The sequence below is a fragment of the Mastigoproctus giganteus genome, chromosome 7, assembly GCF_048544385.1.
Source record: "Mastigoproctus giganteus isolate SK-2022 chromosome 7, ASM4854438v1, whole genome shotgun sequence".
Classification (NCBI taxonomy): Eukaryota; Metazoa; Arthropoda; class Arachnida; order Uropygi; family Thelyphonidae; genus Mastigoproctus; species Mastigoproctus giganteus.
In genome coordinates this window covers 158968168-158994049 of record NC_143581.1, presented here as the reverse complement: position 1 = coordinate 158994049, position 25882 = coordinate 158968168, and the positions used below count along the sequence as shown (strand labels likewise).

The 25882-nt window shown below is 37.2% G+C and overlaps 1 protein-coding gene across 1 annotated transcript in view; it reads left to right on the top strand.

The window, feature by feature from the left end:
• Positions 1 to 25882, top strand: part of LOC150083283 (pregnancy zone protein-like) — a 374597-nt gene that overhangs the window by 344707 nt on the left and 4008 nt on the right. Inside the window, exons 23-24 of the mRNA XM_090378461.1 lie at positions 3452 to 3526; positions 9134 to 9236. Coding sequence (XP_090234587.1) covers positions 3452 to 3526; positions 9134 to 9236 — 178 coding nt within the window. The remainder of the gene's footprint in view (positions 1 to 3451; positions 3527 to 9133; positions 9237 to 25882) is intronic.

Here is a 25882-nt window from a genome sequence, read left to right as displayed (position 1 = left end):
TGCCAAACACGATCGAAAGCCTTTGAGATGTCAAGATCAACTACTTGTGTTTCACCGAACCTTTCCATTGAAGTAGTCCATAAATGGGTAACATAAGCCAGAATATCACCAGTGGATCGACACTGGCGGAATCCATACTGGTGATCGTTGATCAGACGGAAGGTTTCTAGGTAGTTTAAGAGTTGGCAGTTAATTGATTTCTCCATTACTTTAGAAAGAGTAGAAGTAATTGAAATGGACGATAATTGGATGGGAGGGATTTGTCACCCTTTTTAGGAACTGACTGGATATGAGGAAATTTCCAAGCAGAAGGAAAAACACCTTTGGAATAAGAAAGTGAAAAAAGGCGGCAGAGAATAGGAGTAAGTTCAGGAGCACAGATTTTGAGAACAAGTGGAGAAATACCATCAGGACCTGGAGCTTTCTTAGCATCAAGATTCATCAAAATCCTTCTGATATCCTTTTGACGGAAGACCACAGGAGGCATTGGATGGACCGTGTTGGGAATGGTGGGAGGTGTTTTACCAAGTTCATTAATACATGAGCTGGAAGAAAAATGGGATGCTAGCAGGTCAGCTTTATCCTTGGCTGAAGTGACAACAGAACCATCTGGTTTGGACAGAGGTGGAAGCAGAGATGGGCAAAAGTTGCGACCAATAGCTTTGGCAAGAGACCAGAATGCTCGGCTACCATTAGGGCAAGAAGCAAGTTTTCTACTCTTAGCCTGTTCAAACTCTAGTTTGGACTGATTAATAACTGCTTTACAATTGTTGCGAGCTTTGGTGTAGGCAGAAAATGAAACTGAAGAATTAGAAACAAGCCAATTACGATATGCAACATTCTTCTCTTGAACAGCCTTAGCACATTTATTGGAAAACCAAGGTTTAGATAAAGGATGAGATTTTAAAGTGGAGTGTGGGATAAAGGATTCCATTCCTGCAAGAATAATTTCACTGACACGATCTGAGCAAACATTGACATCAGAAGTTTTGAAACAGTAATCCGACCAAGGAAAAGAAGAAAAGAAGTCACGCAGGTCATCCCATTTTGCATTCTTGTAATGCCAAACAACACGAGGTTGGGAATAGCCATGAGATAAAGGTTCCATTGGAGAAGAGGCAATCACCAAGTTGTGATCTGAAGTGCCTAAAGGACCTCTCACTTCGACCGTGTACTTAGAAGGGTTGTTTGTGAGAAAACGATCAAGCATATTGGCTGTATGATTCAGATTGTCCGGTATTCTTGTAGGTAAATGAACAATCTGTGCTAGGTCATTAGTAATTGCAAAAGCCTCAGCATCTCGACCTGCTGGGTCGGTGTGACTAGAAAACGGAAGCCAGCTGGAGTTGTGAACATTAAAATCACCAAGGAAAATTAACTCACTGTTAGGAAAGTTGGACTGGAGAAAGTCAAGTTGCAACGAGAGGAAGTCAAAGAGCTCCAAGTGATTAGTGGAGTTGGGAGAACGGTAGAGACAACAGATGAATTTGACACAATGAGGTAGAGAGATTTTAAGCCAGAGAAGATCGAAGAGAGGAGATTCCAAATTGCCAAGTCTCTGACAGGGAATATCAGAACGGACATATGCACAAGTACCACCTTTGAGGCGAAAGGAATCATACAGCGAATAATTTGGGCATCTGAGATGAGCAGTAGTTGAATCAACCGATAACTGAGATTCTGTCAGAAAAAGTACATGTGGTTTGGCAAACTGCAAGTGGAAATGGACATTGTTGAGATTAGAATTGAGACCACGTATATTTGTGAAATGAATTAGGAAGTCCTTGGGAGGTTTAGATCTTTTCGCAGATAAGCTTGTTCTATTAGTTTGACAATACCCAAGGGCATAGATTCAAACTGAGGAAAGACAGTTGTAGAATAGATGTGTGGAAGTTTGCCTTTAGCCAGTGGGTAGTGATTGCTGGAGCAAACTTTCCATCTATTGTTGTTGTAGAAGTTGATAGCTTAAATAAATTCAAGGCAGAACTAGACAATCATTTGGAATGAATAGATCAGTGAAATGGGAAGGATTTTTTTTTTTGGCTGATGCTGTATAAGCTTGCTTTTTTTGCATCATGTGCCTCTACTAATGCTAATGGCCATTATAAGTAATCATATTATCTTATCAACCTTGCATGTAGCACACTCTGGGTGTTAAAAGTCTAAGTTTGAATCCAGTCAAAGGTGCAAAAAACTTTTGTGGGCCTTTTTCACTCCATGGCTGAGTTAGTTAATCTTAGGTTAGGCCATTAAGATTCCCCACCCTCCCAGAAGCTTGTGTTTTTTGTACAGCAAAATAGGAAAACCAACCAGATATATTACATTTCAGGAACCTTTCCAGTATAGTACCCATTATCAGACCATATATTAGCTGTTGTCAGCCCCCTGCTTGCCAAATGCAGGCAAGTACTGTGTATTTTCAGAATAGGAATCAGAATCAAGGGTAGCATTAGTAGAGGCATATGATGCAAGAAAGCAAGCCTATACAGCATCAGCCAAAAAAAAAATCCTTACCATTTCACCCATCCATTCATTCCAAAAGTTTGTTCTGTTCTTCCTTGAATTTATTTAAGCTATCAACTTCCACAATGACAGATGGAAGTTTGATCAGTAGAGCTGTTGTCGGTCCCCTGCCTGCTGAAAGTCTCAAACCCTACTGTGTATTATGAGAATACACAAAAAGGATCTAGACATTCGGCAAAAAAGAGGACTGACAACAGCTAATATTTAGCCTGATGATGGATACTGGCAAGGTTCCCAAATTGTCACCTTAATATATAGGAATTTAGTTATTAACTTAATAAACTATCTTAATGTTCATGTGGTATAAGAGCGGTCATCATTCCTGAAAGTATAATTCTATGGAAAAAAATGCCACATAACATCCTTCCCCAACTATAATTCTCAAAATATCAAGTCTTTTCTCTCTCTCGCTCTCTCTCTCTCTCTCTCTCTCTCTCTCTCTCTCTCTCTCTCTCTCTCTCTCTCTCTCACACACACACACACACACACACACACACACACACACACACACACACACACACACACACACACACATTATTAGATCCGCTCATTAAGAGTGCCTTTGCCATTTCCTTTCACTATTTCTTTCAACTTTTGAGATGCTCTGGGGTCATTAATGGTGATTTTGTTTGGCTTGGGATAAATATTCACATTATTCCAACAGTTCATTTAGAATGTCCCACTGGGATAATTATAAATTATTAGGTGACACAGAAACCTATAGCAAGTACAAAATAGGCTTGATAGTTTACGAATAATTTGTATTATCATAGTGACTTATACACCCATTGGATATAACAGATTGGATGTTGATGGTCATTGTAATCACCTCTCTCTCATTACTAGTTTAAATAGCCATAAAAATGATTTTCTTAGTTTTTGATATTTTCCTTTTGGATTAATTTAAAAAATTCAATTTTGATTTCAGCTAACAAATATAAGAGAGCTGGACGTGAAGCGATATGAAATTGAGAAAGGACAAGTGAACTTTTATATTTCTGAGGTAAACTTTATTGAAAATACTGTATTTATTCAGATATATTCCTATTATGTAGCACAACCAACAAATGTAAAATATGTGGAATTTATTTTCCCTTTTTTCCCTTGTATGTTGTTAAACACTAATGTTTTTTTTTAAGAATTTTCATTTCATTATAAAGCAGATGTTGGTAAGTACTCTGTTTGTCAGCATTTATTGAATATACAGTTTATCCCCCCCCCCCCCAGTATTTATTTATTTATATATTTTGGGTTTTTTTTTTTTTTGGTTTTTTTTTTTGTTCTGTTCTCAGAATGAGACTGTGTATGCTTAAACAAACATGAAATAATGAAAACAGTTCAATAAAGCCTTATAAGTGGTATCAACTTGGGCCACTAGTCAAAATGAGCATATGCAATTTATGAATTTTATGCTGTATGCAGCATATGAATTTTAGTAAATTAATTTGTTTTTGTAATTTTTATGTTCATTTATAGAAACTTATTAGCAATACAAGTGATACATTCATATTTTTCTTATACAGTGCAGTGCATTCAGGTCTTTAAAATTTAATGTCACATATCATAAATGTCAATAAAATTATATATCCACCTGATTAATTGATTGGTGGTCACTAATACCTGTCAGTAATCAGCTGAATGCATAAAATGATTGACAGGTGGAAAAATCAGACTATAAAATCATACATGAAATTGATTTATTTACAAAGTAAGTCAGTAGTGGTAATCAATGGACACTACTCAACGTGGACTGATGTTATTAGTGGAGTTCCTCAGGGTTCAGTGTTGGGTCCATTGTTGTTTTCTGTATTTATAAATGATATAGATGATGGTATATCAAGCTTAATGTCCAAGTTTGCAGACGATACAAAGGTTGGCAGGGTTGTTAGGACACTACTGATGCTATGCTGCTGCAACAGGATCTGGAAAGGTTGAGCAGATGGGCTGAGAGGTGGCAAATGAAGTTTAACATTGACAAATGTAAAGTACTACATATGGGAAACAGTAACCCCAGATCAACGTATCAACCCTGTGGTACTACGCTGACAGTGGTAGAGAATGAAAAGGACCTGGGGGTAATTGTGCAGGCAGATATGAAGTTCTCTGAGCAGTGCAGACGAGCTGCAAGGGTAGCTCATGGTGTCTTGTCAATGATATACAGGAATTTTTCTAGCAGGGATAGGGATGTGATTATTCCCTTGTATAAGGCATTGGTCAGGCCAGACCTTGAGAACTGTATACAGGTCTGGAGACCTCATTTCAAGAAGGATGTAGAGCTGCTGGAACGAGTACAGAGAAGGGCAACAAGATTAGTGAATGGAACAAAGGGTTGCTCTTATGAAGGAAGGCTTAAGTTTTGCAAATTACAGAGTCTGGAGACTAGGCATCGGCGAGGTGATCTGATAGAGGTGTATAAGGCTTTGAATGGCTTGAGCATGCTCAATGCCGATGGGATTCTTCCTCTTGCCCAGAATAATCACCTGAGAGGGCATAAATTCAAATTGAGGAAGGGCGGATGTCGGATAGATGTGCGGAAATTTGCCTTTAGCCAGCGGGCAGTTGGTTTGTGGAATAGACTTCCATTACTTGTTGTTGAAGTTGATAGCCTAAACAAATTTAAGGCTCAGCTGGACAGGTATTTCGAACGAACGGAGGGGTGAAATGCAAGTAGTGCTTTTTTTTTTTTTTTTGCTGATGCTGAATAAGCTTGCTTTCTTGCATCATATGCCTCTACTAATGCTACTGCTAAAGTCAGCCCAATGTGTGTGTGTGCGTGTGCGCATAGCAGAAAAGCAGATTTCCAATGGAGGTTTCATAGTCTCTTTTTTAACATATGGCAAACTTATTACCAATACAATGTTTTTCCACATTTTAGCATTAGCATTAGTAAAGGCATATGATGCAAGAAAGGAAGCTTATGCAGCATCAGCCAAAAAAAAAAAAAAAAAAAAAAAAAAACCGATTCCACTTCACCCCTCCGTTCATTTCAAATACATGTCCAGCTCAGCCTTAAATTTATTTAAGCTATCAACTTCCACAACAAGGGATGGAGATCTGTTCCACCAACCAACTACCCATTGGCTGAAGGCAAATTTCCGCACATCTATCCTACATCTGTCTTTCCTCAATCTGAATTTATTCCCTCTCAGGTGATTATTCTGAACAAGAGGAAGAATTCCATTGGCATGAATGGTTTGAGCATGCTCAAACCATTCAAGGCTTTATACACCTATCAGATCACCTCGCCGGTGCCTAGTCTCCAGACACTGTAATTTGCAAAACTTAAGCCTTTCTTCATAAGAGCAACCCTTTGTTCCCTTCACTAATCTTGTTGCCCTTCTCTGTACTTGTTCCAGCAGCTCTACATCCTGAAATGAGGCCTCCAGACCTGTCTACAATACTCAAGGTGTGGCCTGACCATTGCCTTGTACAAAGGAATAACCACCTCCTTATCCCTGCTAGAAAAATTCCTATATATCATTGACAATACACCATGAGCTACTCTTGCAGCCCGTCTGCACTGCTCAGAGAACTTCATATCTGCCTGCACAATTACCCCCAATTCCTTTTCAATCTCTACCACTGTCAGTGTTGTACCACAGAGTTGATATGTTGCCCTGAGGAGGCTGTTTCCCATATGTAGTACTTTACATTTGTCAATGTTAAACTTCATTTGCCACCTCTCAGCCCATCTGCTCAACCTTTCCAGATCCTGTTGCAGCAGCATAGCGTCAGTAGTGTCCTTAACAACCCTGCCAACCTTCGTCTCATCTGCAGACTTGGACATTAAGCTTGATATACCATCATCAATATCATTTATAAATACAGAAAACAATAATGGACCCAACACAGAACCCTGAGGGACTCCACTAATAACATTAGTCCACGACGAGCAGTGTCCATTGATTACCACTCTCTGTCTTCTCCTCCTCAACCACCCCTTTAACCATAGCAGCAATTTGCCTCCAATGCCACACTGCTCCAATTTGTGGATCAGTCTTCCATGTTGTGCAACAGTATCAAAAGCCTTTCTAAGATCCAAATATATAATATCAAAGTTATTCCCTGCATCCAGTTCTTTTGTGACTGCATCATAGTATCCAATCAAATTGGTCAGGCAAGACTTTCCCTTAAGAAAATCATTCTGTGTCCGCGCTATAACTGAAGTCTTGTCTAGATGATTCTGCAGTGCTTCTTTAACAAGTGCCTCCATTAATTTTCCTGGAACAGAAGTTAAACTCACAGGTCTATAATTACTTGTGTCAGCCTTTGATCCTCGTTTGTGAATTGGGGTCACATTTACACATCTCCAGTCTATTGGTACCACCCCTGAGTCCAAAGAAGCTCTCATAATTATGGCCAAGGGTTTGCTTACTTCCTTTGCTGCCTCCTTTAATATAACTGGATAGATCCCATCCACCCCAGGTGCCTTTCTTGTGTTTATCTTCAACAATTTTTCCTCCACTTTACTCTCTGTTATTACAATATTCTCTAGCTTACTATCAGAGTTGGATACACCTCTGGCATTCCCCTCGCTGAATAACTCCTCATGTGTGAATGTTGATGCAAAATACTCATTTAGTTTGTTAGCTACCTGAGCAGGATCATCAACAGTTGAACCATCAATATCAAGTGGACCAATCTGATTCATCCCCTTCCATCTAGAGTTTACATAAGTAAAGAACTCTTTGCTGTTTTTCTTTGCATCCTTTGCCAAAGATTTCTCGTAATCTGCCTTCGCCCGCCTAACCTCCTTTGTAACTTCGTTACAGATAAGCTTATATCTATCATAGGCTTCTGTGTCTCATGTTAATTTTTATGTATCCCATGCATTTTTCTTCTCTGCCATATGTCTCATTAGTTCATCTGACATCCATATAGGCCTAAACCTTGAACAATATTTCTTAGTTGGTATGTAAAGTCTAGTAGCTTCCAAGATAAGTTCTTTGAATGCTTCCCATTTTGAATTTGCTGTTGGCAGCACACTGTGATCACTGCCACCTAGTGGTTCCTTTATCTGCAGATTCTTAATGCATGAAGAATCACTACTGATAATCAAATCAAGAGTATTACTCCCTCTAGTTGCCTCCCAAACACGCTGATGTAGAAAAAAATCATCCAATAAATCCACAAAAGCCTTGCTAGTGTGTGAGTGACCAACCTACAAATTCCAGTCAATATCTGAGAAATTAAAATCCTCCATTATAAGACTCTCTGATTTACTGGCCCACTCTATTTCCCTGTATAGTTTTTTATTATACTCATCATAGTCATTAGGCCTATAGCACACTCCTGCTCTCAATTTTGATCTCCCAATGCTTATGTCACACCAAACTGACTCGACACTGCACTGTCCAGCGATGTCGACTGGCTTCACTTCCTTGGATTTTATTTGTTTCTTAACTAATAGCATAACCTCTCCTCCCTTCCTATCCTGTCTATCCCTTCTGTACACATTGTACTCCCCAAATTCCAGTTCTGCATTCCTTATATCTGTGTGACACCACGTCTCCGAAATCCCCACAATATCTGCCTTTGATGTTTTGAGCAATACCTCAAATTCATGAAATTTATTTACTAAACTCCTAGCATTGGTGAACATGCTAGTATACATGCACCTGTTCTTTTTCTTAGCTACCCTAACACAACCCATGTGTTTTCTTGTACCTCAATGATTCCCAGCAGGCTCTGAAATATCCTGTATCTTATTTTCCAGGCTGCGGCTCATTCCAATAGAAGCAGTGCAAGAATCACTTTCATCTCTGCCAGTGGATACTGTTAATCTATTCGTCTTTGTCTCCCCCCAAACTAGCAGTTTTCCGACCCACCTAACACTGCCTCGATAGCATCAGCAAATATTCTTGCACTCTTTCTATTTAAGTGTATCCCATCCCTGTAGAAGCAGTCTCTCCTGTTAACAAGTACAGACCAGGCTGAAAAAAATTCTACCCTTTGAGCCTTGCACAATCTTTCCAGGGCCGAATTGATCGATAAGGCTCTCATCCTATACTCCCTCCTATCGTGTCTGGGCAGAATTGCAGACACTTTCAAATTCAACCCTAATTCGTGGCTTTTTTTTCAACAGTGACCTGTACTTGTTAAGTAATTCCGCCGGTCTCCTACTCTTAATATCATTAGTGCCAATGTGTACAACTATATCACCTTTTGTGCCCTCAAAAGATGATATCCGCTCTACAATGTCATCAACCTTTGTCCCTGGGAGACATACTCTGGTCCTGTTTCACCTATCCTTTTTACAAAGCATGTTCCTCATTTCCAAGTACCAAGATAACCAAGTACCTCCTATACATTGCAATTTGTTCTTAATACTCTGTACTGAAAACTGTCTCTTGACTAGTTGAAATACATATATACTTTGCTACAGGTAATACATTTTTTTATTTTCTATAAAAAATTGAAATGATAGAGTAAAATCAATTGCAAATTTGGATTTAAAAAATTTATATTTGTTCAAAAAATTTAAAAATTAAATTCAATTAAAACATTAAAAATTTGAATTTTTTAAATATATGCCTGTGCCACTGACTTGATAATCTAGGTAACTGAAGTATCATTTCCTTTTCATTAATTAATTTCTTTTTTTTTTAAGATGAAAAATGAACAGAAATGTCTCTCATTTGTCATGATTCAAGAAGAAATAGTTGATGATTTGATGCCTGCTATAATAAAAGTTTATGATTATTATGAAAAAGGTAAGTCCAGCATGTTTATAGGTTTTAGCAAAATAACTGAAAATACAAATCAAAATTATTAATATTTTAAAATTAAACAATCAAGCAACTTTCATATACAGAGGACAGTTGATCAGTTCTGGCATAACCGTGAAAGTCAGTAGCAGTAACAAAAATTAATATTTATAGAAACAATCTCTTCTGGTGTTAAGTCTTTTTACAGCAGGAGTATCAAACTCAGAAGTACTTGTAGGCTGCACAAACAGTTCTTTGGAGGGGATGGGGGATTCGTGAGTTGCACTAGTGCTATGCAGCACTCCAGTGGCATTACTGAAAGAAATATATTAAATATTTTCATGCATTTCTCCTTGCACTTCTGTCAATTCCAGTCTTGTAATATGACTAGAATTGTACATAGTTGTATAATTCCAGATATTGCTCCACTATTATCAAAGTAGCCTAATGTGCACCATGATTACATTCCCAACACCATTAATAATAGTACTTCCAGCCTATATTGTTGATATCTAGCAGGATGGATCTATGAGCTCATGTTGTTATCACAATATTCTGGAGGTGCCTCCGTAGCCGGGTGGGAAGGAGCAGTAGTGCGAAGCACACGCTTCTTGATTAGACCGGGGTTCGAGCCCATCACCACCAAATACGGAGGATGCGGAAAGGTCAGGGAATGACCACCGCATATCCCGGAGCAATATGGTCTTAGTTGCTAATGCTCCTAAAAACCAAATAACAACAACAACAACATTCTGGTCCTCCCATTAGAGTGAAATAGTAGGGGATGGGATTTGTCGGACCAAGTATGTTTTTTCCCAATCCTCCACTGTCTGGTGTTGGCAGTCCTGGGTCTACTGTAATGTTACCTTCCTGTTCTTTACTGAAACTAGTTTTTTTGTCACTTGTTATACCCTCACCTAACAAGGTATGAGGGGTTGTGTATTTTGAAATGCATCTTTGATTACCACCATTGTACTGGGTTGTTATTTCACCGAATGCAGCCTTTCTATTATTCTGCACAAATCTTGTCACCTTCTGTTGGCATCTCATATCAGTGAGCTGCTGTATCTGACCACAGGGTCACTATTGGCAGGATGTTATTTGATTATTGAATCAATTTTTATTCACTCAAGACACAGTTATACATGAAACCCAGGAGAGTTGCAGTTTCCAAGGTATTCTTATTGGCACTTCTGGTGCCAACTAATCTTTTCCACATTCAAAACCATCTAAATCATTTGTCTTTCCCTTTCTTTAAAACTGCATATATAGCATCCCCACATGTGTCCACCTGCTTTATCTTGCATAGTGCAAACATGTGATGCTGTTACCAAAAGAGCACTCTCCATCTCATGAAAAGGGCAAGTGTACCAAATAAAGTGGCCAACATCCAGCCAACAGTAACCCTGTGGTGGTTGGAAACCTCTGAAAACACTTGGGGAAGGGGGCAAGACACTAAAAATGTTGAAGGGCAGCTTGCAGGTGCTGGGCCCCAGTTTTACATGCCTGTTTTGCAGTGATCTCTCATTATTGTTATTTTTTGTTTATAGAAGTTGGCATCTTGGAATTCCAGTTAGAATTCAACACTCTGACATCAGTATCACTCTCAACTTGGTATTTGGCAACATGGTGCAAGAATCCAACTTATAAAGAAAAAAAACCCCTTCATTTGCCCATTCCTTCCAATAATTTGTTCAAACCTTATATTTATTCAAACTACACAACTATCCATCTCTACAAAACTAGGTGAAAGTTTATTCCATCAGTTGATTACTCTTTAATTGAATGAAAGTTTCCACATATCTATTCTACAACCATCTTCTTCCAGTTTATGTTCCCTCATCTGAGAAAGAGTAAAGATGCCATCAACATTTAGTTTATCTAAACCTTTTACCACTTTATATACTTCCATTAGGTCACCACTCAGATGCCTTATTTTAAGAGACTGCAACTTTTAGAGATGAAATATACTTGAATAGAAGAGGTGCAAAATATTTGTTGATGCTATTGAGGCAGTGTTAAGAAGGGTTGGAAAACTGTTAGTTTGGTGGGATGCACAAAATAATAACTTATGGCTGTCATTAATAACTTAATGACGGATTAAAGCCATAAGCAGAAGTAAAATTGATTCTTGCATTATTTCTGTTGTGACATGCAGTAGCATGAATAAAGGAGGGGAAGGATTACACTGCTTGATGAGGATCCACATGGGACTAGCAATTACCTGGGATATGTAAGAGTCACTAAAAACTTAATAGAGGAAAATGTTAAATAAATTTTATGAGTTTGAATATTGATTAAGTCATCAAATGCTGACATTATACATACAACAGGAACATTATGTAATCTTGATATTGAGGATGCAGAATTTTGAATCTAGTGATTATAATGTGCACACAAAAACAGACAAGACAAGAAAGTTTATACTATTGGTTAAGAAGCATATAGACTCTAAAACAGTACCAAAGGTGATTACAGTGGCTTCAAACATTTTTTACACTTTTTTCATTGAGACCAGCTGATGTTAAAAATTGTAAATACCAAATGGAAACTGTTTAGATAGGTAATATTACAGGCCACTAGATGTTGTATACCAATTAAAACATGCCATTTGAGATTTAAATAAAAATGAATGTCAGAGGAACTGACGAACTTAGTAGCAAAAATATAAAGAAAAAAATACATTGGATGATTATAAATTGTTAAGTAATATAGAGTCCTACAATAAATAGGAACTACAATGTAACCAAGTTACTCAGGAGTTAAAGCAGGCTAAGCCTAATTACAAAAAGTCTTTGGCTAAGAGTGTAAAGAAAAGTGGCCATCCAAATAAATGATGTCAAAAGGAATTTTTTGTGATTGCTAACTTTGAATTTGGTATGAAGTTCTAACCAGTGAAGTAGAAAAATTTAAACCTTTTCAAAACAGATGAGTTTTCTGGAAAATTTAAAATTTTTTTCTGAATTAACATATACTCATTTGAGTCAATAAATAGTTTTAATACTCCTAGTCACATTTGTTAGCTTAATTTAGGGATATCAGAGACATTATGTCACTCAGACATAAGGAATGCAGAATTTGACTTATGCCCTTAGTTATGAAGCATATAAAATTTAAGGCAGTTGACATGGGTTGCAAGTCCAATGTTGAGCTAGTTTGATGTAACATAAGCACTGGAAAATCGAAAATGAGAGTAGGAGTGTGTTATAGTGTGTTAAATAGAGTGTGCCAGTAAATCAAAATTTCCTATAATGAGGGATTTTAGTTTTCCAAATATTGACTGGAACTTGTGAATTAGTCACTCACACAATACTTGATGGCCATTTTCTACAGCAGCATTAGAGAGCCAACAATAGAAAGCAATACTCTTGATGTGATCATCAGCTAATTCTTCATGCATTAAGAATCTGCACATAAAAGAACCATTAGATGGCAATGAACACACTATATCGATATGGGATTTACTTAAAGATGTAACTACCATCAAGGGTAAAGGGAAGAGCTTTTGCTTTTGGGAAGGTGAGTACAGTGGTGTCAGACATACCATAGTACCAACTGATGGTGTTAGTATGGAGAACATCCATACCATGGTACCAACTGATGGTGTTACAAACAGCAAATTCTAAATGGGAAGTATTCAGGAAAGTAATTAGTATTAGCAATGGCCACATGGTGCATAAGCCTATGGCTTATGCACCATGTGGCCATTATGCTGCAAAAGCCAAAAAAAAAAAAAAAAAAAAATAATAATAATAATAATAATAATAAATAAATAAAATATCTAAAATATAAAATAAAATCCCTCCTCCTGTAGGTAATTATCCAGCTGATCTTTGAATTTCCCCCAACTCTCAGCCTCTACTCCTCATATAGGTAACTTATTCCAGTAATTTATAACTTGCTGGCTAAAATAAAACTTCCTGCAGTCCAGTCTAACATCCCCCCCTTGTAACTTGAAATTATGGCCCCCCCTTGTTCTAGAATCATTTATAACCGTGAAAATTTTGTCCTCATTCATTTTACTTATGCCTCTCAGAGCCATAAACACCTCAATAGCCTCCTCTAAGGTGCTTAGTTTCCAAGCTCTGCAACCCACATATTTGAAGTCTTTCCTCATTTGGAAGCTCTTTTGCCGATTTCACCAGCGAGTTACCCATCTTTGGATTCAAGAAGCACAATGTCTTTCTTTAGATTTGGTCTCCATACTTGAACACAGCATTCCAATTGTGGGCTAACAATAGCTTTATATAATGAGATTATGACATCCTTATCTCTACTAGCAATGTTCGATAAATCATAGATAGGACACCATGGGCCAGGAGAACTTCGGAGAACTTCACTACCACCGGCTTTAGTTCAACTCCACCAAGTGTATAAGTTATTTTTGGGGTTACTGTTCCTCAGGTGTTATACCTTACACTTTGCTGGATTAAAGCATAGCTGCCATTTTTCTGACCATCCCTGAAGTCTGTCTAGGTCACTCTGAAGAAGCTCTGCTTGGTGGTGGTCATTAATTACTACCAATTTTTATATCTTTTTTTTTTAGTTTTTGGTGCATTGGCTTCTGTGACCATATTGCACCTCCCAAGGTTTTAGAATTTTGTACTCTGATCCAAGCCCGAGGCGGGATTCGAACCCACGACCTTTGGGTTGCCAGGCAGGCATTTTACCCACCCGGCTAGCCCGAATTTTTACATCATCTGCAAATTTAGACATTAAGCCTTCTATCCTTTCATTGATGTCATTTATGAAAATCAAAAACAACAGTGGTCCTAATGCTGATCCTTGGGGAACCCCACTTCTTACATCAACCAGGGCAGGATTTCCCATTAGGCACTGTGCCTAGGGCCTACAAAGGAAGGGTAAAAAAAAGTAAAAAAATAGGGAGGAAAAATTTTCAAAATTAAAAATAATGCAACTATAAAACTTCAACATTATACTTGGAATTTAAAAGAAACAAAATGTACAATATCATCAGTATCTAGATTACTTGTAACATTTCTTAAGATTACAAAAGTTTCTTGCTTCAGCTCTCATTATAGCAAAATTTTTAATAATATCCTCAAAGTCCATATGACGAGTAATATTGTTCTCGCTACATAGAAGTGCCAACGATGATAAGAGATCTTGGCTCATAGTTGAGCGTACACCATCCTTGATCTGCTTAAGTTTCGAAAATGATTGCTCTCCTTCAGCATTCGATCCAATTATGGATAGATAAATTCTAAAAGCTATGTGCATGTTGAAAACTAGTAATAAGTTTATTTTTATTTGTGCCTTTATTAATTCTGCCACAGACATTTTGTCCTTGTATAGTCCCGAAAACAATAGGAATTCATAAACGGTCTACTTCTGAGTCGGACGAGTAGGTGTTGAGTAATGCTGTGGCTTTGGATCGAATTTCTTCTTTTGACATAGATTTATCTATAAGAAAACTAAAGGTATCATGCAACGTACTGTATGCAGCATGTCGTTTTGTCATTTCTGTGACTAGTAAGTCTGCAATATGTTAAAAACTTGAATTTGAAATGTATCTTTTGCACTTAGTTCTGCTGGTACAAAATTCCTCTGGTGTTTCATCAAATGGTTTCTTTCTTTTCCATTTTCGGTCTTCATATTGTCTGTAATCAGAATTTGGAACGAATTCTTTTTCCACTTTTTCAAAATCATCAAATTTGTCTTCGTCTCGAACATCAATCAAATAATCCAGAAGAGTATCATATTATTTCACAATTACACATAACTCAATTCCAGGTTCTTGAACTGCTTTATTCACTCTTATGTTTTTTAGAAGCTCTTCCCAAATGATAGTCATTAATGCTATTTCTAACCTTTTCAGTTTATTTATCAAAGCTTTTGCTTCATGAAGTACTTTTGGTTTTTGTTCTTTGCATTCTGAGATATCAATGAGTTCTGCACGAATTTTACTGTAATTTTTTTAAAATGATCTGGCAGCATTGTAACGTGATGACCATCTTCTGTCTGATAGATTTTTGATCGAGATTGATGGGTTTGTTATGGGGAAGTATTGTCTAACTAATTTCATTGGATACTATGATGTAGTCACAAAGGAACTGTATGCAAAGAATAACTTTGATATCATATATTTGGATCTTAGGAAGGCCTTTGATACTGTTGCATATGGAAGATGCTGCACAAATTGGAGCAGTGTGGCATTGGAGGCAAATTGCTACTGTGGGAGAAGACAGAGACTGGTAATCAATGGACACTGCTCTTCATGGACTAATGTTATTAGTGGAGTCCCTCAGGGTTCAGTGTTGGGTCCATTGTTGTTTTCTGTATATATAAATGATATTGATGATGGTATATCAGACTTAATGTCCAAGTTTGCAGACGATACGAAGGTTGGCAGGGTTGTTAAGAACACTACTGACGCTATGCTGCTGCAACAGGATCTAGAAAAGTTGAGCAGATGGGCTGAGAGGTGGCAAATGAAGTTTAACATTGAGAAATGTAAAGTACTACATATGGGAAGCAGTAATGCCAGAGTAACATATCAACTCCGTGGTACCACACTGACAGTGGTAGAGAATGAAAGGGACCTGAGGGTGGTTGTGCAGGCAGATATGAAGTTTTCTGAGCAGTGCAGATGGTCTGCAAGAGTAGCTCATGGTGTCTTGTCAATGATATACAGGAATTTTTCTAGCAGGGATAAGGAGGTGATTATCCCCTTGTATAACGCAATGGTCAGGCCACACCTTGAGTACTGTATACAGGTCTGGAGGCCTCATTTTAAGAAGGATGTAGAGCTGTTGGAACAAGTACAGAGAAGGGCAACAAGATTGTTGAGAGGAACAAAGAAGTGCTCTTACCAAGAAAGGCTTAACTTCTGCAAATTGCAGCACCTGGAGAGCAGGCACCAATGAGGAGATCTGATTGAGGTGTATAAAGCCTCGAATGGTTTGAGCATGCTCAATGCTGTGGAATTCTTCCTCTTGCTCAGATTAATCGCCTGAGAGGACATAAATTCAAATTGAGGAAAGACGGTTGTAGGATAGATGTGCGAAAGTTTGCCTTTAGCCAGCGGGTGTTTGATTGCTGGAACAAACTTCCATCTGTCGTAGAAGTTTGTCATGTTCTGCCGTAAATAGATTCAAGGCAGAACATGACAAACATTTGGAGTGAGGGATGGGTGAAATAAGGGTTGTTTTTTTTTTGGCTGATGCTATATAAGCTTGCTTTCTTGCATCATGTGCCCTTGCTAATGCTAATGGGGCTGCAAAGAATGTGTAGAGTGACTATAAAATACTGAAAAAATTAATGGTAGCCAAATAGCTTTCTGTGGATATGGTACCTACTAAATTAAGACTGTGTGAAGCACATGGAACCCATACTGCTAGTTTGGTGACTTCCTTGAATCTGGCTTGGACTCCAGAATACATCCCACTCTTATTAGCAGCATTGTCATATGACTGAAATTCGTAATTTGCTACATCTATTCCTTGTTTATCATGAATAGATGCTAATATGTCAGAAAGATATTTTGCATCATGGTTTTCAATGGGAGCAAACAGCATGAAATGCTCATGTACTTTGCCATCTTTTGATATATAACGAATAATGATGGACAATTGATCTGTGCGACTTATACTAGGAGTTAAAATCTATGCTGATGCCGTAATATTTGGCTTCCTTAATTTTAGATGTGATGTGTGCCAACACTTTTGATCCTAATACATTGATAAATTCTTCATACGTGGTTGAAGACAGGTATGAAACATTTCCACTTCCTGAATTTTCATATTTTCTTATATGCTCTTTTATAAAAGGATCAAACTGAGATAGAAGATCAATACACCCGAGGAAATTGCCATTGGTAGGATTATTGTGTTGCTCATTATAACCACAAAAATTGACACCTCTTTCTGCCAAAAATTTTACTACCACAACTACTCTTCTTAAAACTTCAGTCCACCAGTATTTAATTGCTTTTTCCTTCTCGATTTTCAATTATGTCAATCTGGGTAGACTTTTGGAACTGCAACATATTAGATATAGAAGTGAAATGCTTTTTTGATTTTTCATGCATTTTGATTCTTGCATGTGCATTTTTCCAGTCGTTGAATCCAGTTTGAAATTGATTACATATCTCATTAAGTCTGTCTTTAAACACACATAGCAATACACTTTTCCAGTAGATTCTGAGAATATTAGCCAGTTTCTTTTAACGAACTCGCCATTTCCTTTTTTCCTATAAAACAATTCTTTTCTTGCATATCTTACTCTAAATTGCACTCTAAATTCTGAGACGGCAAATTTTGGGCAACGTGATGAATGAGAACAGCATTTATTTTCCATTTATCTAGGTCAAGTACTGAAATCTGATAGTGAAACAGTAATATATGTTTTGTAGGTAATTAAGTCATTCACAGGCTCTGATTCATCCTTATTTGCAGTTGCTTCAGTTGTCTATGGAACCTACCTAGTGTGATTCTAATTCTATATCAACTTGACCTTTATTTGTTCCTTCGTCGAATGCCATCACTGAAATCTTCAGATTGAGAAAGAATAGGCTTATTGCAGGAGTGATTTGGAACATGTATTATATATTTCAGCATTGAATTTTTCATTTTACCCAAAGCTTTTTCTTCTTTCTTTTTTCTTAACCAGATTTGTGTTTTTGCATATATCCATCAGACATTTTAAATTACGTCAAACACAGTTAACACAATAGGATCAGAATATGAAAAATTGAAAATACAGGTTCTTTTAAAATTCACACTATTTTCATAAAATGTCACGCCAAAACTTATTCCACTATCTACTACTGCTCTCTTTACATATAACTCACATGTACATATTTGTGGGTACAACTGTTTTTAACAGGAGAATTCCACTTTCTACAAAACAAGTCAGGTTAACAAAAGCATGAAACAACAGTCATACAAGTTTATACATGTTAATACGTGGATGTGCTGCTATTCTGTTCGACTGCTCATACTTGCATTACCTCAAAAGATTTAATTCACAGTCAGTGCATTAATACAGTATAATTTATTATAAGAAATATTTTACTCCTCTTTTCCCACTTTTCATTCTGAAAAGTGCCTAGAGCCTACAAACATTAAAATCTGGCCCTGACATTAACCAAACCTGAGGAATAAACATTTATCACAACCCTCTGCCTCCTGCCCTAAAGCCATCAGGTATTCCAAGGATTTTTCCTGTGATTCCAACCTGTTCCAGCCTATAAAGTAACCGCTCATGTGGGTCTGAGTCAAATGCTTTGCTGAAATCCAAATAAACTATGTCGAAATTATTCCCTAAGTCCAGCTCTTGAGCAATCCTGTCAAAATAGCTAACCAGATTAGTTAAACATGATTTTCCCTTTACTAAACCATGCTGAGTATCCTTCAGAATTCCATTTCTATCTAAATGATCTTGAATTCCACCCTTGATCATTGTCTACATGATTTTACCTAGTACTGAAGATAGACTGACCGGCCGGTAATTTCCCACTTCACTCTTAGAACTGCCCTTATATATTGGAGATACACTGGCATTCAAATCCAATGGAATCACTCCTGAGTCCAGTGATGCTCTCATAATTAGCCTCAATGGTTCAATGCACTCACTTGCTGCCTCCCTTAAGATTATAGGGTATATGCCATCAACCCCAGGAGCCTTAGTGGCCTGTAGGCTCAAAAATGATAAAAGCTACTAAGCTTTCTATGTCAATTAAGAAATACTGTTCAAGGCTTGCACCTAAATGGATGTCAAATGAACTAATAACATTCGTAGCAGAGAAGAAAGATGCATGAAAATTATCAGGTGATACAGAAGCTTACTGTAGATATAAGCTAGTCTGCAATAAAGTCACAAAGGAGGTTAGGTATGCTATAGCAGATTATGAGAAATCTTTGGCAAATAATGCAAAAAAAAAAAAAAAAAGCAAAGACTTCTTTATTTATACAAACATAAAAGGAAAGGGATGAGTCACATTGGTCCACCTGATATCAGTGGTTTAACTCTTGATGATCCTGCTCAGGTTTCTGACAAACTGAATAGGTATTAAGCATCTATATTTGCACACAAGGAATTCTGTAGGGAAGGAGATTCCAAAAGTTTATCAAGTTCTAACAGGGAGCTAAATGACTCTGTGATAACTGAGAAGAAATTGTAAGAGAATTTGTTGAAACTAAACATAAAAAGAATCTGGGGTGAATGATCTATCCAATTATTGAATACTGACTTGGAGTTAACTTATTTTATGAGGCTGATGCAATCTATCCAATTATATTAAATGAAGCTGTAAGAGAGGTAACTAAACATTTAGCTATAATAATGAGAGAGGGCATCCTTAGATTTAGGGGAAGTATCTGTAGTTTGGAGATGTGCAAATGTAAACCCTATTCATAAGGGACAGTTTTTAAAAGGTGGAGAGGGGTAACTGTAGGCTTCTCAGTTTAACCTCTGTGCAAGGGAAAATAATGGAATCCTCAAAGGAGTAATACAAGATCATCTTGATAGGAGTGGATTCATTAGGCAATTACCACAAGGTTGTTAAAGGAGTTATACCTCAAAAAATCTGATTAGTTTCTATGAGGTTGTCACAAAGGCACTGGAAGCAAAGAATAATTTTGATATTGGCTACTTGATTTCAGTGAAGCTTTTGATACTGTACCACATATATGATTTTTGAGTAAATTGTGGCAATATGGCATTATGGGAAAGTTACTACTATGGATTAAGAGATTGTTAAGTGATAGGAGACAAAGGGTGGTTATAAATGGCCATTGCTCTTTATGGACTAACGTGATGAATGGAGTTCCACAGAGGTCAGTGTCAGGCCCTTTACTGTTTCAATGTTTTTTAATAACATTAATATATGTATTTCCAGTTTCATGTCTAAGTTCGCTGATGATATAAAAGTGGGCATAGTGGTTAATAACAATAATCACAGTATGCTGCTTCAAGAGTATCTAGATAAATTAAACAGACAGGCTCTAAAATGTTTATTGAGATTTAGCAGTGATAAATGCAAGGATATTAGTAATCACCAAATAAAATACCATTTGGAGAGTGCCAAACTCAAAATAGTGTAATATTCAAAAGCTGTAGGGGTAACTGTACAGTCCCAACATGAAATTTCTGAGTAGTTGCTAGAGTTCCATCAGCGATACATAGGAAGTTTATCATGTAGAGACGAAGAGGTGACTACCCCATTGTATAAGGCAATGGTTAGGCTATATATGAAATACTGCATACAGGAGTGGAAACCTCTCATTTTAAGAAAGACATAGATGCGCTGGAAAGGCAGAGATGAGCAACAAGATTAGTTGGGGCAAGGTTAGTTGTTACCACAATAAACTGGTGTTCTGTGAATTGTAGTCTCCAGAAACTGGGTATCTGTGGAGTATTGTGATAGAAGGGTATAAGACTTTAAAATGAACAGAAATACATCTGGTGTTGTGGAGGTGGACAGTTTGAATAAGTTTTAAGGTAAGGTTTACACAAAATATCTGAAGGAGTTGGTAACTGAAGGTTAATTTTTATATATATATTTTGGCTGGTGCAGTAAGCCTTGCTTCCTAGTATAATATGGCTAATACTGATATTCATTTACAGAATTTCTCTTTTTCTTGATAAGATTATCCTTTTGTGCCACACTCGCCTCTTTGTCCCTGTTTAAAAAAAGTATCTGTACTTAACAGAACTCGAAGTAGTCTTGTAGCTTGTTTGCCTGGGTTGACTGGTTTTATCCAAGTGTTACATTATTCTGTTTATTACTACTACCCAAATGCAGTACCTTCCATTTATGACTGTTAAACCTTAATTGCAATTATCCAGCCCATCTGCTTAGTTTATATAGATTCTTTCATTATTGTCATTAAAAACTGTGCCTACCTTTGTATCATCCACAAATTTAGACATTACACTTGAAAACCTATATCAACATCATAAATAATTATTAAAAACAGAAAAGAACCAATTCTGACCCTGTGGAATCTCTAAGGGTGCTCTCATCACATTAGTTCACAAAGACCAGTGGCCATTTATAACCACTGATTGTTTCCTACCACTTAACCATCCATTCCTAGTACTAACTTTCCTTTAGAGCCACATTACTCCATCTAACTATTGATTCCATTATTTTCCCTGGTACAAAAGTTACCGGTCTGTAGTTACCCACATTGTTCTTTGAACTACTCTAACCCCAGGGGCTTGGCACACCCAGGGTCCTGAGCTGGATATCATCATTCTTCTCTTTCTTGGCGATTCCTTTCTACTTTTGACTCTCTCTCTCTCAGGGTAACTCAGGAATTTTTTTTTTGTCTGGTGCAGCATAAGCCTCAGGCTTCCTTGCACCATATGTCTATTAATAATAATAATAATAAAATAATAATAAGCATGGCTAGCATGAGAAAGAAAAAAAAACTTCTGTTGAGCAAGACCTGATGGGTGTGGTGAACCACAGTCATGGAATGCTTTTCTTGAATGGAAAATGTTGAGAGTACAGAGGCATTGTCATAATGCAAGCACCAACTCCCCTTTTCTGGCCTTTTTTCTCTGAAAAAGTATGTACAATCACTATAGGACTTTTTGTAGTATTCTTGGTTTGCTGTTTGACCATGCAGACCAAATTCATAATGAACAATGTCCTGTGAGTCAGAAAATATGGTAAACAGTGATATTGAGATTGTTTTGCATTTTGGGGCCTTAAAAAACATGAAACCTTCCATTCAGAGGGCTGGCCTTTATTTCTGAGTCATAGCCATTCACTCACAATGGAAGAGAACATGATAGATCATTACAATGAAAGATACAAAGTGGCATGTTTACAAAGATCCTGAAATGTGAGAGCGAGGCATTTTAGTCAACTTTGTGTGTAGAAAAAACTTGAAATCATGTTGCATTTGCAAATCTTGTGTTAAAATTAACTGGCACATTCCATAAGAAATACTAATCTCACTGGAAACTTTATAGATAGCAAAATTTCATGTTTGTGGTCATTATGTGATCATTCCTGATTAAATTGCAAACACAAATGATTGAATAATTGATTTTTGAAGTTGAAGGACAGCCAGAGCAAGAATCATCTTAAGCAGACAACACATAGCATCTTTTCCAAAAGATGATATTAACATTTTGTGTATTGTGGGTTTCTGTTGCACTTTGATTAAATACATTACTATACATAGATGAGCCACTAAACATGTTGCAACGACTTTCTACAATGCTGCAATTTCAAGACACAAAGTCAGTCCCTGAACATTTTGATCACACCTCATAAAATTGCACATCTGTAATCTGCAGGTTCTTTTCCTAAATGTAGGGATGATTTTGTTATTATGGGTAAAAGTTTAACTACCTTTTTGGCACTTCTTTAATTATGAATGGATAAATCCCATCAGCCCATGTGCTTTGTTCACTTTTGGCTGTAGTAATTTCCTCTTCCACCTTACTTTCTGTTATTATAAAATCATTTAACTCTTTGCGGTTCAACATCTCCCCTCATGCGCCATTGTAAAATTTCTCTTCGGGTCCAATGTCCCATCAGAAGCACCTTTCTGTTTTGTCAATTTTATAGCTTGTTTTCCTGCTGTTATAGTATAATTGTTGAACAGCCTTCTATTTATATTTCATATAAACCTTTTGATGAACTAATTGAATATTTACATTCAATTCTTAACAGCTAGTGGCTGTAATTATTTTCTTCATTATTAGTGTTCACTGTGTATTTTCTTCATTATTAGTGTTCACTCTCTGCCAGAAATAAACTGTTTAGTCATGGTGTGAACAACTGGAAAAGTCGTTTCTGATTAAGAAATTGTTATAATTTTCCAACTCAGAATTTTATTTCGTTTTGTCCAATAATGATAATGATGTTATTATCAATCCTAACGATATCTTGTAGCATTGATGAAGAAATTGATAACAACCTATCAACCAATGCTGTTTTGGAAAATTGGAGACCAAGCATAATAAATGAGGTTTCATTCAAACATTTTCCCTTTACTGTTTTGAAATGTAGATTTCGTTTGAGTAATTACAGTATTCGAAAAACTGAACTTGAATATTTTCAGTGCAGTTTCTTTTTTACCAGTTCTTTGTTTGAAGAAATTACTGAATAAAACAAATAATTCTGCAAAAAAAATCTTTCAAATAAGCTACTTCTGGATTGTTCCACTGATGTTTCAGTTTAAATAATGAATTAAAGGCATTTGTTTGTGTGATTAACATGGGAGGACTAAACAAAAAAACTTCTATAAAGGAAGAAAGTGGAAGTATTGGAAGAAAAGAAACAGTTTTGGTATTGTGAAACATGTCCCAGAAAACCAGAATAACATCCTGGTGAATGTTTCAAGAAATACCACATTCTAAAAATCACAGTGTATAATCTCACTGCCTCTACTCTGCCAGATAGTGACTGGAAGGAGTTCAAGTAGTGTGTGTGTATGCAGGGGGGCACATTATGTCAAGGAGCTGGGAATATTCTTACCACGTGTACGCAATATCCATAAATTTCATTATTTCATGCAGCATGTCTCCCCCTTCCCACTTTTTCTTATTACTAAATACACCATGAATTGCCAAACCAACAGAGCAAACTTATCTGTGAAAAGATCGAAAACTCCCAAACACTTTCTCATTCATTTCACAAATATATGTGGTCTCAGTTCTAATATCAGTGATTTCCATTTACAGTCTGCCAAACCCCATACTTTTTTGACAGAATCTCAGTTATTGATTGATTCAACATCTGCTCATTTCAGTTGTCTGAATTATTTGCTGTATGATTCCTTTCACTTCAACAGTAGTACTAGTGCATTGTCCATTCTGATATTCCCTATCAGAGACTTAGTAATTTGGAATCTCCTCTTTACAATCTTCACTGGCTTAAAATCTCTACCACATTCTGTCAAATTCATCTGTTCCCTCTATTGTTCTACCAACTCCACAAATCACCTGGGACTCTTTAAATTCCTCTCTTTGAAACTTGGATTTCTTCGGTGCAACTTTTGTGAGATAATTTTACTTGGTGATTTTAATGTTCACACCTACAGGTCTGGAGGCCTCATTTTAGGAAGGATGTAGATTTTTTTTTTTTTTTTTTTTTGTAGTTGTTGGCGCATCGGCTTCTGTGGCCATAATGCACCTCCCAAGGTTTTTGCAGTACTTTGATCGAAGCCCGAGGCGGGAATCGAACCCGCGACCTTTGGGTTGCCAGGCAGGCACTTTACCCACCCGGCTAGCCCGGTCGGCTGATGTAGATTTACTTGAGCGTGTACAGAGAAGGGCAACAAGATTGGTGAGGGGAATGAAGGGATCCTCTTACCAAGAGAGGCTTAAGTTCTGCAAATTGCAGTGGCTGGAGACTAGGCACCTGCGCGGTGATGTGATTGAGGTATATAAGGCCTTGAATGGGTTGAACACTGAATTCTGATGGGATCCTTTCACTTGTTCAGATTACGAACCTAATGGGGCATAAATTCAAATTAAGAAAAGACAGATGTAGAATAGATGTGTGGAAATTTGCCTTTAGCCAGCGGGTGGTTAATTGCTGGAACAAACTTCCATCTGTCATTATGGAAGTTGATAGGTTGAATAAATTTAAGGAGGAACTGGACAGGCATTTGGAGGGAATGGTGTGATTTTTTTTTTTTTTTTTGGCTGCTGCTGCATAAGCTCATACACATGCTTTCTTGCATCACATGCCACTACTACTACTACTACCTCCAGCTGGTTCCTGTTTTATAGTCACATGGAGCTGGCTGGTTGAGATGCTGAGGCTATTGCATTTACTAATGACTTCACAGAGACTGTCCATTTATCTACCAGAATACCAGACAATCCTACACGTAGCCTAGTGGTCAGGCGTGCGGGTGCATAAGTACACGTGCCTTGAGTGACCGGGGTTCAATCCCGTGACTACTGAATATGGTGCTGTTTCTTGTATTCTATCTATCTTGTGAACTCCTCTGACTGTTTGGTCGCCCCGGAGTATAAACAGAAAATTTATTTATTTATTTTATTTACATGGTTGAGGTGAGTGTTCCTCTAGGCAGCTAAGATCACAACTTGGTGATGGTCTCTTCTCAAATGGAGCCTTTCTCTCATGGCTATTCCCAACCTTGTTTGGCATTACAAGAATACAAATTGGGATGCTCTGTGAGATTTCTTTTCCTTGGTCGGATTATTGTTTCTAAACTTCTTATGTCAGCTTTTGCTCAGATCGTGTGAGTGAAATTATTCTTGTAGGAATGGAATCCTTTATTCCGCACTCCACTTTAAAATCTTGTTCTTTCTCTAAACCTTGGTTTTCCAATAAATGTGCTAAGGCTGTTCAAGAGAAGAATGTTGCATATTGTAATTGGCTTGTTTCGAAATCTTCAGTTTCATTTTCTCATTACACCAAAGCTTGCAACAACCGTAAAGCAGTTATTAATCAGTCCAAACTAGATTTTGAACAGGCTAAAGGTAGAAAACTTGCTTCTTGTTTTAATGGTAGCTGAGCATTCAAGTCTCTTGCCAAAGCTTTTAGCCTCAACTTTTGTCCATCTCTATTCCCACCGCTGTCTAAACCAGATGGTTCTATTGCCACTTCTGCCAAGGATAAAGTTGGTCTGCTACCATCTTATTTATCAAGGAGTTGGAAATATTCTTATCACGTGTACGCAATATCCATA